Genomic DNA, 13279 nt, shown 5'->3' with positions numbered 1-13279 from the left:
AGATAGAACTGTATCGGTGTCACACAGCTTTAATCTCCATTTGAAGGGACCCTCACCTGCAGCACAGCTGAAATGTCCTCTCTGGCCTTCCCTCGGACTCAGACTTTGTGTGGACAATCTCACAAACCGCCGAGCCTTCGCCATCTGAGGAAGTAATCGACACTCGCAAATGATTTCACATGATTTGTAAGAATAATTTCTGAATTTAGAAAAACACATATTTGTTATGGCCCAATTATTCGTTGAGTTGAGTCTACCTGCATTGGCCAAGGACCTGACTTGAAGGGAACTAGTTGGGATCATGTGACGATATCTGAAGGGATCCTTTTCCTCTGAAGATACAGAGACTCGATGGGAGCCACCCTACATTCATTGAAACAAAAGAAAATGTGAAATTATACCCGGGCGAATTAGCTGTTTCCAGCTCAATCACCTTTAAGGTCGGTTTAGGAAGTGACCCACTGGATATATGCTAAAAGTGGGGCATAGGCAGTGAATGTGAAATGCCTTCAAAAAGCCATATTCTAAATGGGAGCTGGTTTTGACGATTGCTTCTGTAAAAACGTACCATTTTCTTTTTTTGCTTGGATCCTTCCTTGCAGACGAAGACGACTGCCATTTTGAACACTAGAAGTAGGTAGTGAAAACAAAACACGTAGTCGGTCGAAGCTTAATGTAACCGAGACATACTCATTACGTATTCATGGAGGAATCTCATCTATGACCTACCAAATGTGGCCATCTGGGGCTCTTTCTTCCATTTGCCCAAGGAGGCGGGGGGGTTGATCCAAGTCGCACTGGTGTGGAGTAGCAGATCCCCCATAGACAGATCAGCCACCTGGCGAAGAAACTAAATATCAGCAGTCATTCCGCATGTACTCCTTTGATGGTAGGACACACAGTCAAGCTACTTTTGTCCAACCAACCTCTTTCTTTTCACCACTCTGCTCAGTGATGAGCAGATCGAACACAGCTCCGAACTCCTCGTGGATCTTCTGCATCTCGTTGATGTGGCTGGCTACTTTGTTCATGGCTTTCATGGCAACTGCAGACAAGAAGAAAAAGCATGGTTAGCAAATGGTCGTGACTGCGATGCTTTCGTCTGTCAATGCCCAACAGGGTCGTACCATCCAGATGGTAGTGCTCCTCACTGTCAGGGTCCGTGAGCGAGTAGAGCTCCCTCAGCAGGAGGGGATACTTCAGCACCCTCTGGATGGGTTTGATCAGGTACGACTCCAGGGTGGAAGAGTGCTGCTGCTTGGGGTTGCGCTCCTCCAGGAAGGCCTTGAAATCTGGATCGGTTTTGGCTGAAATGACCAATAAAATCACTTAATGCAACACAGATTTGATTTCATTAGAGTTTCATTTTCAAATTATTGGTGTGTTGTTGTTGTTCTGCTCTTTGGACAACCCGTGTTGCTGTATTTGGGGTTTGTTATTTACAGTAATACATCTTTTTACTTGAAAATAATGCTTATGTTGCCGTTGCAGTTAAATGTTGGTCTTGTGCAAACCAAGACCAGTATTTGATTGCTGCTTTACTTTTAGCATTAGAAGCCTAATACCTAAAGCACAGTAACGGGGGAACCCCCGCCACCCCCAAGAAGGTTTGGAATTATCAATTGTGAACTCCTCGCTACGCGAGTTCCACAGCGGCGCGAGCGTGCATACAACGACTTGACAGGTACCGTATATACAGCAAACAAAGCCGGTGAGAGTCCACGGCTGTGGGTGTTTTATCTAGAGAATAAAATGTTCAAACTGCTCATTATACAATGCCACTGGGCTTTTAGCCCTGCGGGCCACCAGCTTCAAAGTATGCAGAGGTCAAGTGGATAACTGTGTGAGTGACAACACTGCGGAGCAGATTTATGGAGCCTTGCAGGATATGGCAGATGGTTGCTGGATAAATGCATCCTCTCCTTTGAGCCCAGGAGGAATGTCTACCAAAGAGTACATTTACTCACCTTTTACAAGGACTTTAGGGACCTTAGTGTGGCTGGCGCAGAAAGCGCTGTAGATTTTAAAACGGTCTGCGTAGTACAGGAAAGAGCCTCCCAGGGAGAAGAGGATTTTCTGATAAAAAGGGGAAGGGAAGTTATCAAACCAGTAGTTATAAAAGACTATACGTGTGTTAATAAATGCTTCAGGTCAGTAATATGTGGATTTGTCAAAAGAGGGTGTACCTTAAACTGGTCCACTCGCTCCAATTTTTCTAGATCGGGAACCAGTCTGGTCCCATCTTCCAGGGTCTTGAGAAACTCCAACTGAAACTCCACCATTTCTAGCAAGTTCCCAAATAGCACATCCAGCTGATGGAAAAGGGAATTTGAGCAAAAACAGAAATCAAAACTCCTCATTTGAAATTGTTACCTCTCCCTCTCGTCCTCATACACAGCTACTCTTCACATGATTATGTAACCCTCTTTTCTTGGGACATTTTAAACAGAGTTGGCATTTAATAAACTACTTTTCAAAGCCTTACAGGGAACATTTGACATACCTCATCCTGTGTGAGGAAGGTCTCTTTCTGCAGTGGGGTTAAATATCTCCCAATGAGACAATTCAGATCCTGCAAAACCAAAGTGAATCATGTGGTTTATTGTGGGTGCGATTCAAGTGATTATGTTGATAACAGACCTAACAGCTTTACATAAGTCTTACATAACAGACTCACAACAAAAACAGAATAAATCCTTAAGTTGTCTATTAAGAGGGTCGGAAAAATCCTTCAAATCGGACACAAATGTTTGGGAATAAAACTATAGTTCACTGAAGCCTATGAGTAATTCTACTAAAGGAGGGCTGACCTAATAAAACATTGGACTTGTGGGTTTGAGTTGTCAAAGCCACATGAGGTGGTTAAAAAACCCTCTCTGCCCCAATTGGTCACAAAAAGAGGTCTAAAGAAAGCAGCAGTAGAATGATAGCAGATATGATTTGTCAAACACCAACGTCGTCTTTATTATTATTTGTCTACTTTTATAGCACAGTGGCTGTTAAGCCACAAGGTCCCACTGCTGCAAACTGCCCACACGGAGCCATATAATGCATGCACATGTCTGTTTAATACACTATGCATCATACATAATAGGATTTATATAATAAATGTATTCGTGCCCCCTGTAATGACGGATAACATTTTGAGTGGCCTTGACATTATCCTGTTAAAGTCCCTCTCTAACCCAGTTATTCAAACAAGCCACTTTACGCCAGGCAGAAAGGGATAAAGCAATATCCAGGCAAGGGCACAGATGTGTCCCATCATATCTCCTGGGAACCAGAGATAAATATGGATCGGTCTCGTGGAATAGGCAATGTGTAGGGCTACGGCAATCTGTGGCAGACGGAACATAGATCGATTAACAAGAGGAAGACACGCTCACTGGCAAAGACCAGCAGCCTGTTATGAGGGAGACGACGGATACGTACTTTGACATAGGTGCGTTCGGTCTCCACGAGTTCACAGATGACTTTGCGGAGCTTGTCGGCGTCAGAGAGCTGTCGGAGCGTTGCAGGTGGTGGGAACGGAGAGTCCGGGCTTGGCGAAGAAGACACACACTCCGAGGGATTCATGTCATGGAGACTGCGGCAGAAGGCAGCGACTTGCTCTGTACTCTACAAAAAAGAAATGACCAAAAAGTGGAAAAAAAATGTGATGCAATTATGTAACTCCAACCTCCTCATAAAAAGGAAATATCGTTTCGGCACGTAGTCAGCACCTGAAATATTAACTGGGTGTGAATCAAGACGGCGCAGACTGTGAGCCTAGAAAGAGGTCTAAAAATCTAAAAATAAAATAAAAAGTAATTGGCACTAATTCGGTCTATTTTCACGCTGTCATAACAATGACTCTCCGCCTCCCCAGTTTCACTCACATCCCTCTTTTCCCTGGTGTTTTCCGCCTACTGGCGGATCGGTGGTGTAATGATTCATCTCTTTTACAGAATCATAATATACACACACACACGCTGTCTGTCCACATACAGTATGGGTTGCCGGGGAGACCAGCCCTGATGTGCATTAGACTATCATTTTGGACAAAAATAGACTCCGCTCTGCAACAGCCTACACGGCTTAACAGAGTTACTCTGCTTGCAACAGGCTACAGCCTCACCAGTCATAACAATACGGATATTTGGGCTTTTCACATCAATAAAAATACAAAACAGAACAAATAAATAACCATTCGTACCCATGAAAACCTTATCCTATATCATTAAGCAATGCATCTTGTCCCACCTATGCTCCATTTGCTCCTCTTGGAAATAATAATAAAACCCCCACGATAGATGTTCCAGAAGATGGAGCATTATAATTAGATACGCAACATAGCCTACTATCACCATTGTACATGCACAAATTTGCATTCTTCATATAACTGAAATACTAAAATGATTTTCAGAACTAATGAGCGCACACAAAGTAGAAACAGCAGGTCAGAAACCAATCCCGAAAAGAATAAATGAAAGCAATATATGTACGTAACAAAAATGTGGGCAGTCTTCTTATGGAGCAATGCAAATGATTATTGTCATTAATCAGGCAGACACATCCGTATATGAGAGACGACAGCAGTTTGTCCCTCTTTACAATGTTCCTGAAACAGGGCAGCCAGATCAAGAGATGAAAAGTGCTGAAATGCCTTTAAATATTAGAAAATCACTGATGCTAGTTTTAGTTAGACGTACAGTTAAAGATCTGCTCCAATACGCCATTGTCAGCAGTTTTTGCACTCGAAGAGGTGTCACAAAATGTTATGGCAAAAAGCCAAGTTGCCCCACAAAAGTCTGATGTTAGACTATTGGCACGAAAGATCGCCTTACTTGACACATTTACTGCTGATTATTTGCGGGGTGCAGTACGTTTTACACACAATCGGCGTCAAAACAGATCAATTGGGATCTGCTCTCATCCCACACGTCTGATCTGAAGAAGACATTTTCCTACAGAACAACATATCTAAATTAGTTCCTCCAGTATTTTTTATTAATGTGATGCTAGAATACATTAAGCACAAATGGTGCCGCAAATTGTCAAAAGAAAATGGGAGAAACGCATTTCAACAGAAGCCTGCATTCAAACTTGCCAGAGATAAACGTGTTGCCAATTAGTCAACTGAGCGCAACCAGTTTTTCTAAGCCAATGACGCCGACAGTCCAGTCAGTCTTCGCAATCACAATCTCGACTAATTAACACCATGGCAGCTTGGGGCTCATGGAGTCATGACATGGCTGCGAGATTACGAAAGAACAGAGGAGGCGCGTCAGATCAAAAGGGCTATAACTATTACATAAAAAGAACAATATGGAGATAAGACGGGCTGAGATGTCAGAGACGAGCGTTCCCAATGAAATATAGATTAAAGGCTGCGTCAAAGCATAAAGAGAGAAAATTACACTTCTTCCCTCCTGAAACGGAGATACGTATCACATCTTGAGAAGCCAAGAGAGAGAAAACTCTGCAACGAGGTCTTGATAGTTTGTCACATAACGTCCGAGTCCATCGAGTAGAGACTCAGCGCCGACATACAGCGTTTCCTTTTGGCATCCTGTGGAGCACTTCAGTGATTATGGGGCAATTCGGCGACACAACAGTGACTCATGGCTTCCTCTTGTCTGTAGAAGCAAAGCGAAGGTGTGAAACTAACGCTGAGAAGGAGAAGTGTTTTACTCACACTGCAACAACAACAGCCGCTCGGCATCCATCACAGCACTACCAGGAGCTAGTCGGGTAAAGAAAAGTCATAGGAGGAAGGAATCTCACCAGATGGAGCATGTCATACACGGAGTCTGAGGAGCGCTTGCTGTGTTTGTTCCACTTCAGGACGGACATAGCAGAGTGCCTTCATCAGCAGGTAAAGTGCCAGAGAGAACGTGTCTCCAGTCCTAGGAAAAAGTCAAGTCTGCACTGCACATGTCTCGGCCCCTGTGCCGTTCCTTCGGTTTAAAATGAGGAGAAGGTGCTGCGTTGCTTGTGATGAAGGATGTGAAGCTGCTCAGCCTCCTCCTCTCCGCCCACAGTCTTCCAACTCCCCTTCTTTTCACCCTCACAGTCTGCTGTGGTTCTGTCACTGATATTCCGCATTTTGTTCTCTCTCTCTCTCGCTCTCTCTTTCTCTCGCTCTCTCCCCCGCTTCTCTAAACTCAGGCACACAGTGTGAGTGCGAAGATCTGGCCAACTCCAGCAGGATTGTAAATGAGTCTCAATAATCTTCCGAACCAGCGAGAGAGCAAGGGAGCAGGAGGGAAGGAGTCTCCTCCTCAAGGTTGTGGTGGAGTAAGATTGGCTGAGGTGAACGAGACAGCAGCAGAATAGGAATGCAGGATTTCAGGAATGGGGGGGGAGAAGGGGGGAGTGATGGAGAGAGGGGGAGCTGCAAGGGAACAGACTGCAGTGAAGAGCTAATACATTCACTGCTGTGGGAGATTTTGCAGTGAAGAAAAAGAGTGCTAAATGCTTAGGCTTGCCAAGATGTTTTCTATTAAAAGTAATACATCAAATGATGCACAAGTTCCACAAGCCCAGAAATGAGAAAGAAACTAAATATGCCAGCAGATTTCACACGTTTAGCTGTAAATGAAGATATCAGGAACAGCGAAACAGTCGAGTCTCATGACTGATGTGTCCTCTTATCTTTGGTTTTGTTAAAGTTGCAACTGACTGTTGGAACAAGAAGTTCAACAAAGGGTTTCCACAATGGCGGCGTTTTGCAAACAGTCCAAAGCGGAAACATTTGCATACAATTCAGTGTGTATAGTTTTGTTTAAATATACACAAAGACATTCATTTTTTACTGTTCTATGACGTTTTTTTCACTGATTCATCAAACACGTTTAACATTCCAAAAAGACAGTAGACCTTTTTTATAATTAAAAGACGAAAGTTACAATTTGGGACAAAGCATCCCCTAAAACTGTGATAGAAGGTTTTTCGCCTTTTTTTGCTCACATCCTAAATATATCCCCATTCAAATCACAGCCATAATAGTTGTTGTTATTATTATTATTTCATAGGAAGTTAACTCCAACAGGTACAATATTTGATGAAGTTAAAAGAGACATTTTTAAAACAGGGCACCATCTGAAGGGCAAGCGGTTTGGTGTGATTATAAATGATGTCACAATCAAGTGTTTGATAAAAGACATCGAAAAGATATCCTTTCATTCATAATTCCACAAGCATTCAGTTTTAGTTTGAAGTCAACTAGAAGCATGAAGAAGAAGACACCACTGCTTGAATGCATCTTATTAAGGAGGCTCTCGTTTTATCTAGAAGCATGGGATTAAAACCTGGCTAATATTTACACCGACCCGCTTTACTAAGCAGGAAGGAATTGGCAAATAACAGATGGTGCTTCAAACTGTGGAGAAACAAACTGTTCTAATGTGTTTTTTTAATAGCAACGCAGTTTAAGTGAAGGGTGTGCAAGGCAAGCACACGACACAAAGCCGCGCCGACGTCTTCTGGAGTCACAACCCGACCACTCAGTAGTTAATAAACTGGGTATCTTACCTTTATGCCCTCAAACTCGCTGAAGATCTCAGAGTCATCGTCCAGGCTGTCTCCTGAGCTCTCGAGCAGAAGTCCCACCCCGTCGTCTAGAATCTCCTCTGCAAGAAACAGATTTATATAGAATTCAATCAATGTTTTTTTTATGAGATGGGTGCCCTTTTCACAAGCATTGTAAAGTACATAGACAACGTGTACTTGCTTTGTCATTTTATATTATAATTAAAGAACTTTATCTGATGTCTTTTTATGATGTCTTTGTCAAACTAATCCACAAAGTGGGGCTGTAATACTGCTGGCTGCTTCCTATCCTCCTGAATAAAGACGATTCAGTTTGTATAAATTAAACTGCTGTCACTAAGCACACTGGCGATAAATCTTTTCTGGACAAGAAAATAATTTAAATCTTGGAAACTTTGGGTTACTTAAATGATTCCCCGGTTCATTAATAGAGTGAGGTGTTTCACATTGGGAATCGCTTCAGTGTGGCCAACTATAGAAGCTACAATAGCACCGTCCGTCAGTCAGTGACAGACAGGTTGAAGTCGACCGTCCCCTCACAAATCATTCCACACCAATGTCTTTGGTGCAGAGCCCCTTACAGCTTTAGGCTAGAGATACAGCTTACAGGATCCGGTGGGACGGCCTGTGGCAGGATAATGGTGATTGAGCCAGGACACGCTGAACCCCTTTCCTGAAATCTGCCTATCTGCTCACATACACATGCAGTGCCCGCCCCAGGCATGATGTGGTGAGCCTTTGCTCTGCCCCCGAGGAGAATGGAGTTGGGTGAGAAGCTGAAAGCCGTGGGACAGTACAGACTCCAACACCGAAGGCCAGGTTGAGTCGCATAGAGACCTGGAGGGCCAATGGGTAAAAGCCTGTAAGTAAGGTCCACATCTTGCTGTGGTTATAGCTAAGAGCAACCAAGATTAAGTGAAATAAACTTAATCCTTACCACCTCTTTAAGCTCAAAACGGGTGTTAAAAGGGGGCTTCGAACACAACAAACATTTCCCAAAGGAGGAACCAGGTGGGATGGAAACGCGGAGCTTACGAAGAGCAACTTTCATGAAACATCCTAAAAAGGATGCTTCCCCACCGGCTTTACAGCACAATTACTGCGAGAAACCCAGCAGTGCAACTAAAGTGAACACTGAACAGTAATGGTGTGCCTCAAGGCACCACTCCACAAAAACCCGCCAATTACCGCTCTAGAGCGACTCAGAATAGTTTCTATGACAGGTGCAGGCAGGCCTGCCATGTTCAGGTTCAACATGTCATGGTAGATATCCCAGCCAGCCTGTAAAAGAAGGTCCCTGCAAACAGAGAGAGGCCACGACGTGTTCACCAGAAGCTGTGATATTTCTGATTCCCAGTGCTTGGACGCCACCGCAGCCCTGTTCTCTGTAAAATCCCCTCAAAGGGAAAACTATATTTTTTGACGTTGTCATGGTGACGTGACATGTTGCAGCTGCGCTGTCCCATTCATATTGACACCATTTAAAGCCATCACCGACTCACACTCAGTTAAATCCCTGAGGGGTTTGAGTTTAGGAGGAAGATTGGGTTTGGGCTTAAATTAGTTCATAAAGGCTAAAATGTCTACCAGACAGCCCTCAAAACACTCAACAACTTGCCAATGGGACAGAACTAAGCCCTCGCGGAGCTCTCGTCAGCGCGCCTCACATTTCTCTTTAGTGCGTAAGAGTGCACATTGAGTCTCCATGTCAGATCTTCTCCTGCATCGACACAAAGTGCCCACATGTATGACTTGGGGTCATCAAGCGACAGCTGGGAGCCCATGCAAGCTGTGCACATGCGAGGGCACGAGGGGGGATTCTGGCCCCTTTGGCCCTCGGACAGTTCGGCGCGTGTAGTGAAGAAGAAGAAGAAATGGCGACAGCTGATACGAACTGTTTCCGGCGGCGCTATGCGAAAACAAACAAGTCTCTTTGACTCCTCGTGCGGGTATCGTCCATCGAGGTGAATTGAGCAAAGTCCCACCTGTCCGTCGCTGACAGACGAGGCGTGTGGTGTCATTGCGTGTTCTGTAGTCGGTCACGCAGGTGTGATTCCCACAGTCAAGCTACGAACGAAGGAAAACAACTGCCTACTGTCCTTTTATGTTATTTCAACTGACATTACTGTAATTGATGGCCTACACTGTGCAGGATTTCTGAAAATCACGGTTTGAAAGTTAATTTATTCAGTCAGCGCTGCTTATCGGGCCTGTGAATCTACCAAGTTGCATCTTTAAAATGCGCTTAGGTGGGAACATTTTAAGATGGTCGAGTTCATATCAGGCTTGACAGCACTTCTCACCTTGACTCTGGGAGAAGATGTCTGTGTATGAATCCTCCTCAGCGTCTGAGCGGCGGGGCGGCAGATAGCAGAGCTGACGGCGCTCCACAGATGGCAAAGTGTTAACGGTCAAAGCCAGCGAAGCTTGAGAGAAAGCTACTTTCATGTCGGAGAAGTTGAGACTGTGCGAGTCTTTTCCGTTCAACTGGAGTATTTCATCCCCAGCATTGAGACCTGAAAAGTGGGAACATCACCGTTGGTACATTTTTCCGCGAGCCATGTGAAAACATCTACTCCCCCAAATATCTAATTCATAACATTCATTAAAAGCCCCCTAATAAGGAAGGAAAAATACTACACTATTAGTTGTACATTCATTGTATTTTTTTTAATCCTTTGGTAGCCCAAAAACATGGCCCACCTCTCAATGCAATTACCGCCGTTTCACAGCATCACTGTTCTCCACCTGCACCATGGCCCACTCCCGCATTTGACATTACACAACCCTGCAGCATAACTTCATAGGGGTACTGGTGTGAAGCAGCTGTGGTGGTCGTATTAAGCCGCCTTCACAAACGCCAGTGAGAGGCAGTGTTGTTATGATTATAGTAATCAACGCCCTTGAGAACCTGAAACCTTCCCCGCCGATTGGAAAACATGCACTAATGCATTTCTAAAGACGTGTGGAGAAAAAACTCTCAATTGACAGTCATGTGTGAAAAATTCCCCTTTAAAAAAAATTATAATGGAACACCAAAACAACCAATGCATTTTTCTTTGTCTCTTTTCTCTAGAGCTGTAAATGATCTATTCACAGACGCGCATTGAGTGTGTTTGAGGGGAGTTATTTGATGTAAATGAAACTTAATGAACCTTTGGCAAAAGCTAATCCGCCCGCCTTCACATCAGTGATGTAGAGCTGCTGCACTCCGTCCTCCTCCACCACTGAAATGGAGAAACCTGGAGGAGGAAAGGAAGAAGAGGTGGAGAGAGGGCGAGGGAGAGCGAGATGGGGGACTCTTATATAAAATAACCGAGGGATTTGTGCAGTACAAATTTGATGGTAAGAATAAAAACAGGTTGTGTACAGGTCAAAGAAAAGCAATTATTCTGCTGAAAACAGCCTTTCATATGAAATCTGACGTAAGCATCTTTGCTGAACATTACATTACATTTTAGAAGGCAATGTAAAATAAACTACGAAGGATCATTCAAAAAGCTTCATACCGTAGCCGATCATGCAGGATTCATCTCTGTCAAACTGGATTACTTTAGTAATTTTGCAGCAGAGCTCAATTTCTTTGTAAAGCTGTGAATAACAAAAGAAAGTTATTATATAACTCATGAAACAACAGACAATTTTAATCATATTCTGGTGGCTGGGTTATTGACAGCATAGAAAGAGTGTTCATTTTCTGTATCAAAGACAAAGCAGAGCAGGGTCTATTATGCAGGATGGTCTGAGACGTGTCAGGATCACATGATGGAAATACAAAAGCAATACAGGGATACAGGCTCCTTGAATAGATTTATGTTTTGATGCGTGGTCCTCCCCGGGAGGCGTTTCTCCAGAGATGTGTAATTGAAAGGATAGAAATACTAAATCTACTAATAATTCAGAAGAAATGATGCTCTTCGGGTCTGTGGTTTACCTTCACATGTGAATGGAATTATTAGCATTTAGGTTTTTTACTTTTATAATCTGGTTGAGGATGAGACATAAGCAGGTAGTTACATACCAAGTCATATACATCCTCCTCTGGTTTGGGAATGTAGAATTGTCCTTGGTTTTCGATAAGGAATTTGAGTCTCAAGTAGTGCTTGGTGGGATCAAGCTGGTAGGCCTGTTTAATGAGGGAAAGAAGAGAGAAAGAGGATTACCAGGTAGCCAAAATCTTTTTTGAATATAAATAAAGATACATGTATACAGGAACAACAAGAATTAAATAATTTTAAGCCTATTACAATGTTTTCCTCAACTCTCTACTATTCTGTTTGTCTAGTTAAAGGATGTTGTGAGAGGCCGGGCCGAGCAGCTTCCGTTCCAAAAGCCTTGTGCACCTGTTTAAAACACTGTCCTAACATCTTGGTCGTGCAAAGATGGCTGGAGTGAACTGTGGTTCCGGCCAGGTCGGACGAGAATGGCCATTGGCCGCTGTTACCTTGCAGATGGTTTCCAGAACGCACAGCGCTGACTCCCCGGGCTGGATGATGGTGAGCACTGGCTGGTCATTCGGCAGACACACCCAGGAGGGGGTGAGGTGGTCAGGAACCCAAATATCACTTTCTGTGCTGGCCCGTGGAAGGCTTTTCACAGTTCCATCCTCGGTTTCCTTTTGGGAAAGAAACATTAAAAAGGCTTATTCAGTCAGCCATTGTTGTACTGAATCCTTTTTACTACATAACGTGTAACTGCAAAGTTTGGTTAGATCAAAATGGATGAGGATGTGCTAATCATTCCTCACATATTTATGTAGTATATTATATAACACATACATTTTCTAAGACAAAAGAAGGGCGAAATAATAGCTGGTATAGTTGTGCGCTCTGGGCCTCGGCTCTGCTGCTTACTCAGGAAACAGAGAGGGGTAATATTTAATTAACGTCATTGTTGACTTTTCATCTAGTTGAGTAAATTTCCAATCGTGTTTTCCCTCCAATCTACTGTCAAACGTATGCATACAGTGAATGATTCCTCCTTACTGTATTTTCCTTGGTTGGATTATCAAACATGCCATCAACGGGGTTTTTCACTTGCTCTCTGCCATCAGCAAAGACCTGCTGGGTCAAAAACAACATGTGACGTGGTCATTATTTAAGCAGGAATGTGAAGGATAAAAGCTTGAGGATGAGGCAAAAGGAAATCTTTTAGTGGCCATGGCGGTTCTATAGACTGCATTGAAACTAAAAAACAACTGTTAAGTATCGCCGACCTGGTTGATACTGGGATGGGCTTTTGTTTTTTTCTTTGAGGTGGTGTCCAGACCCCAGAGGGAGGAAAACCTGCTCTTGCGTTTGCTACAGGAGCGAGACATGGCCTGTGTTCGCCTTCTCACTCCGTTCTCTGAGCGAGCTGCCACCTGCAAAAACACAATGACTCAGTCAGAGCTCAAACACACCAAATGACACCATATGTTTGACCAGATGTCACAACACAGGTTTGCAAAATGATTTCTTAATACGGAATAAATCACAAAAAGGGAGGGAAAAAAAAACGGAAAAAAAGGAATGAGGAAACAGGGACTGCATGCACATTAGCACGATGTTGGCATACAGATATTGGGCTGTCATATTTTTTTCACACACGAGCACTGTCAGATTCTCACACAACAAATAATTTCTTCATTTGTGCAAAAAAATCAAGAGTAGGAATGTCTTTAAATAATGTCTTATGTAAGACGTTTTTGGATGTTGAGCCAATGCAGGTATTAACGGAACTAGCGAGAAGATAATTAGAGGGGGAG

At 43.5% G+C, this 13279-nt stretch overlaps 1 protein-coding gene across 6 annotated transcripts in view; it reads right to left on the bottom strand.

Annotated features, from left to right (window-relative positions):
- LOC120821089 (rho guanine nucleotide exchange factor TIAM1) overlaps nucleotides 1–13279 on the bottom strand; it is a 36944-nt gene that overhangs the window by 3242 nt on the left and 20423 nt on the right. For 2 of the 6 annotated variants that reach the window (XM_040179490.2, XM_040179498.2), the window contains exons 8-25: nucleotides 12749–12895; nucleotides 12519–12596; nucleotides 11978–12148; nucleotides 11555–11659; nucleotides 11043–11124; nucleotides 10689–10775; nucleotides 9837–10049; nucleotides 7516–7613; nucleotides 3433–3618; nucleotides 2504–2572; nucleotides 2187–2312; nucleotides 1968–2076; nucleotides 1128–1307; nucleotides 927–1045; nucleotides 730–850; nucleotides 569–627; nucleotides 258–363; nucleotides 57–144 (exon numbers count right to left, since the gene is read on the bottom strand). In XM_040179490.2, coding sequence (XP_040035424.2) covers nucleotides 57–144; nucleotides 258–363; nucleotides 569–627; nucleotides 730–850; nucleotides 927–1045; nucleotides 1128–1307; nucleotides 1968–2076; nucleotides 2187–2312; nucleotides 2504–2572; nucleotides 3433–3618; nucleotides 7516–7613; nucleotides 9837–10049; nucleotides 10689–10775; nucleotides 11043–11124; nucleotides 11555–11659; nucleotides 11978–12148; nucleotides 12519–12596; nucleotides 12749–12895 — 2144 coding nt within the window. The remainder of the gene's footprint in view (nucleotides 1–56; nucleotides 145–257; nucleotides 364–568; nucleotides 628–729; nucleotides 851–926; nucleotides 1046–1127; nucleotides 1308–1967; nucleotides 2077–2186; nucleotides 2313–2503; nucleotides 2573–3432; nucleotides 3619–7515; nucleotides 7614–9836; nucleotides 10050–10688; nucleotides 10776–11042; nucleotides 11125–11554; nucleotides 11660–11977; nucleotides 12149–12518; nucleotides 12597–12748; nucleotides 12896–13279) is intronic. The other 4 variants (XM_040179513.2, XM_078101136.1, XM_040179521.2 and 1 more) reach the window with 3 other exon arrangements.

This window comes from Gasterosteus aculeatus, chromosome 1 (genome assembly GCF_964276395.1).
Source record: "Gasterosteus aculeatus chromosome 1, fGasAcu3.hap1.1, whole genome shotgun sequence".
NCBI classification, from domain to species: domain Eukaryota; kingdom Metazoa; phylum Chordata; class Actinopteri; order Perciformes; family Gasterosteidae; genus Gasterosteus; species Gasterosteus aculeatus.
The sequence above is the reverse complement of the archived record's forward strand: the minus strand, read 5'-3'. Positions and strand labels throughout refer to the sequence as shown.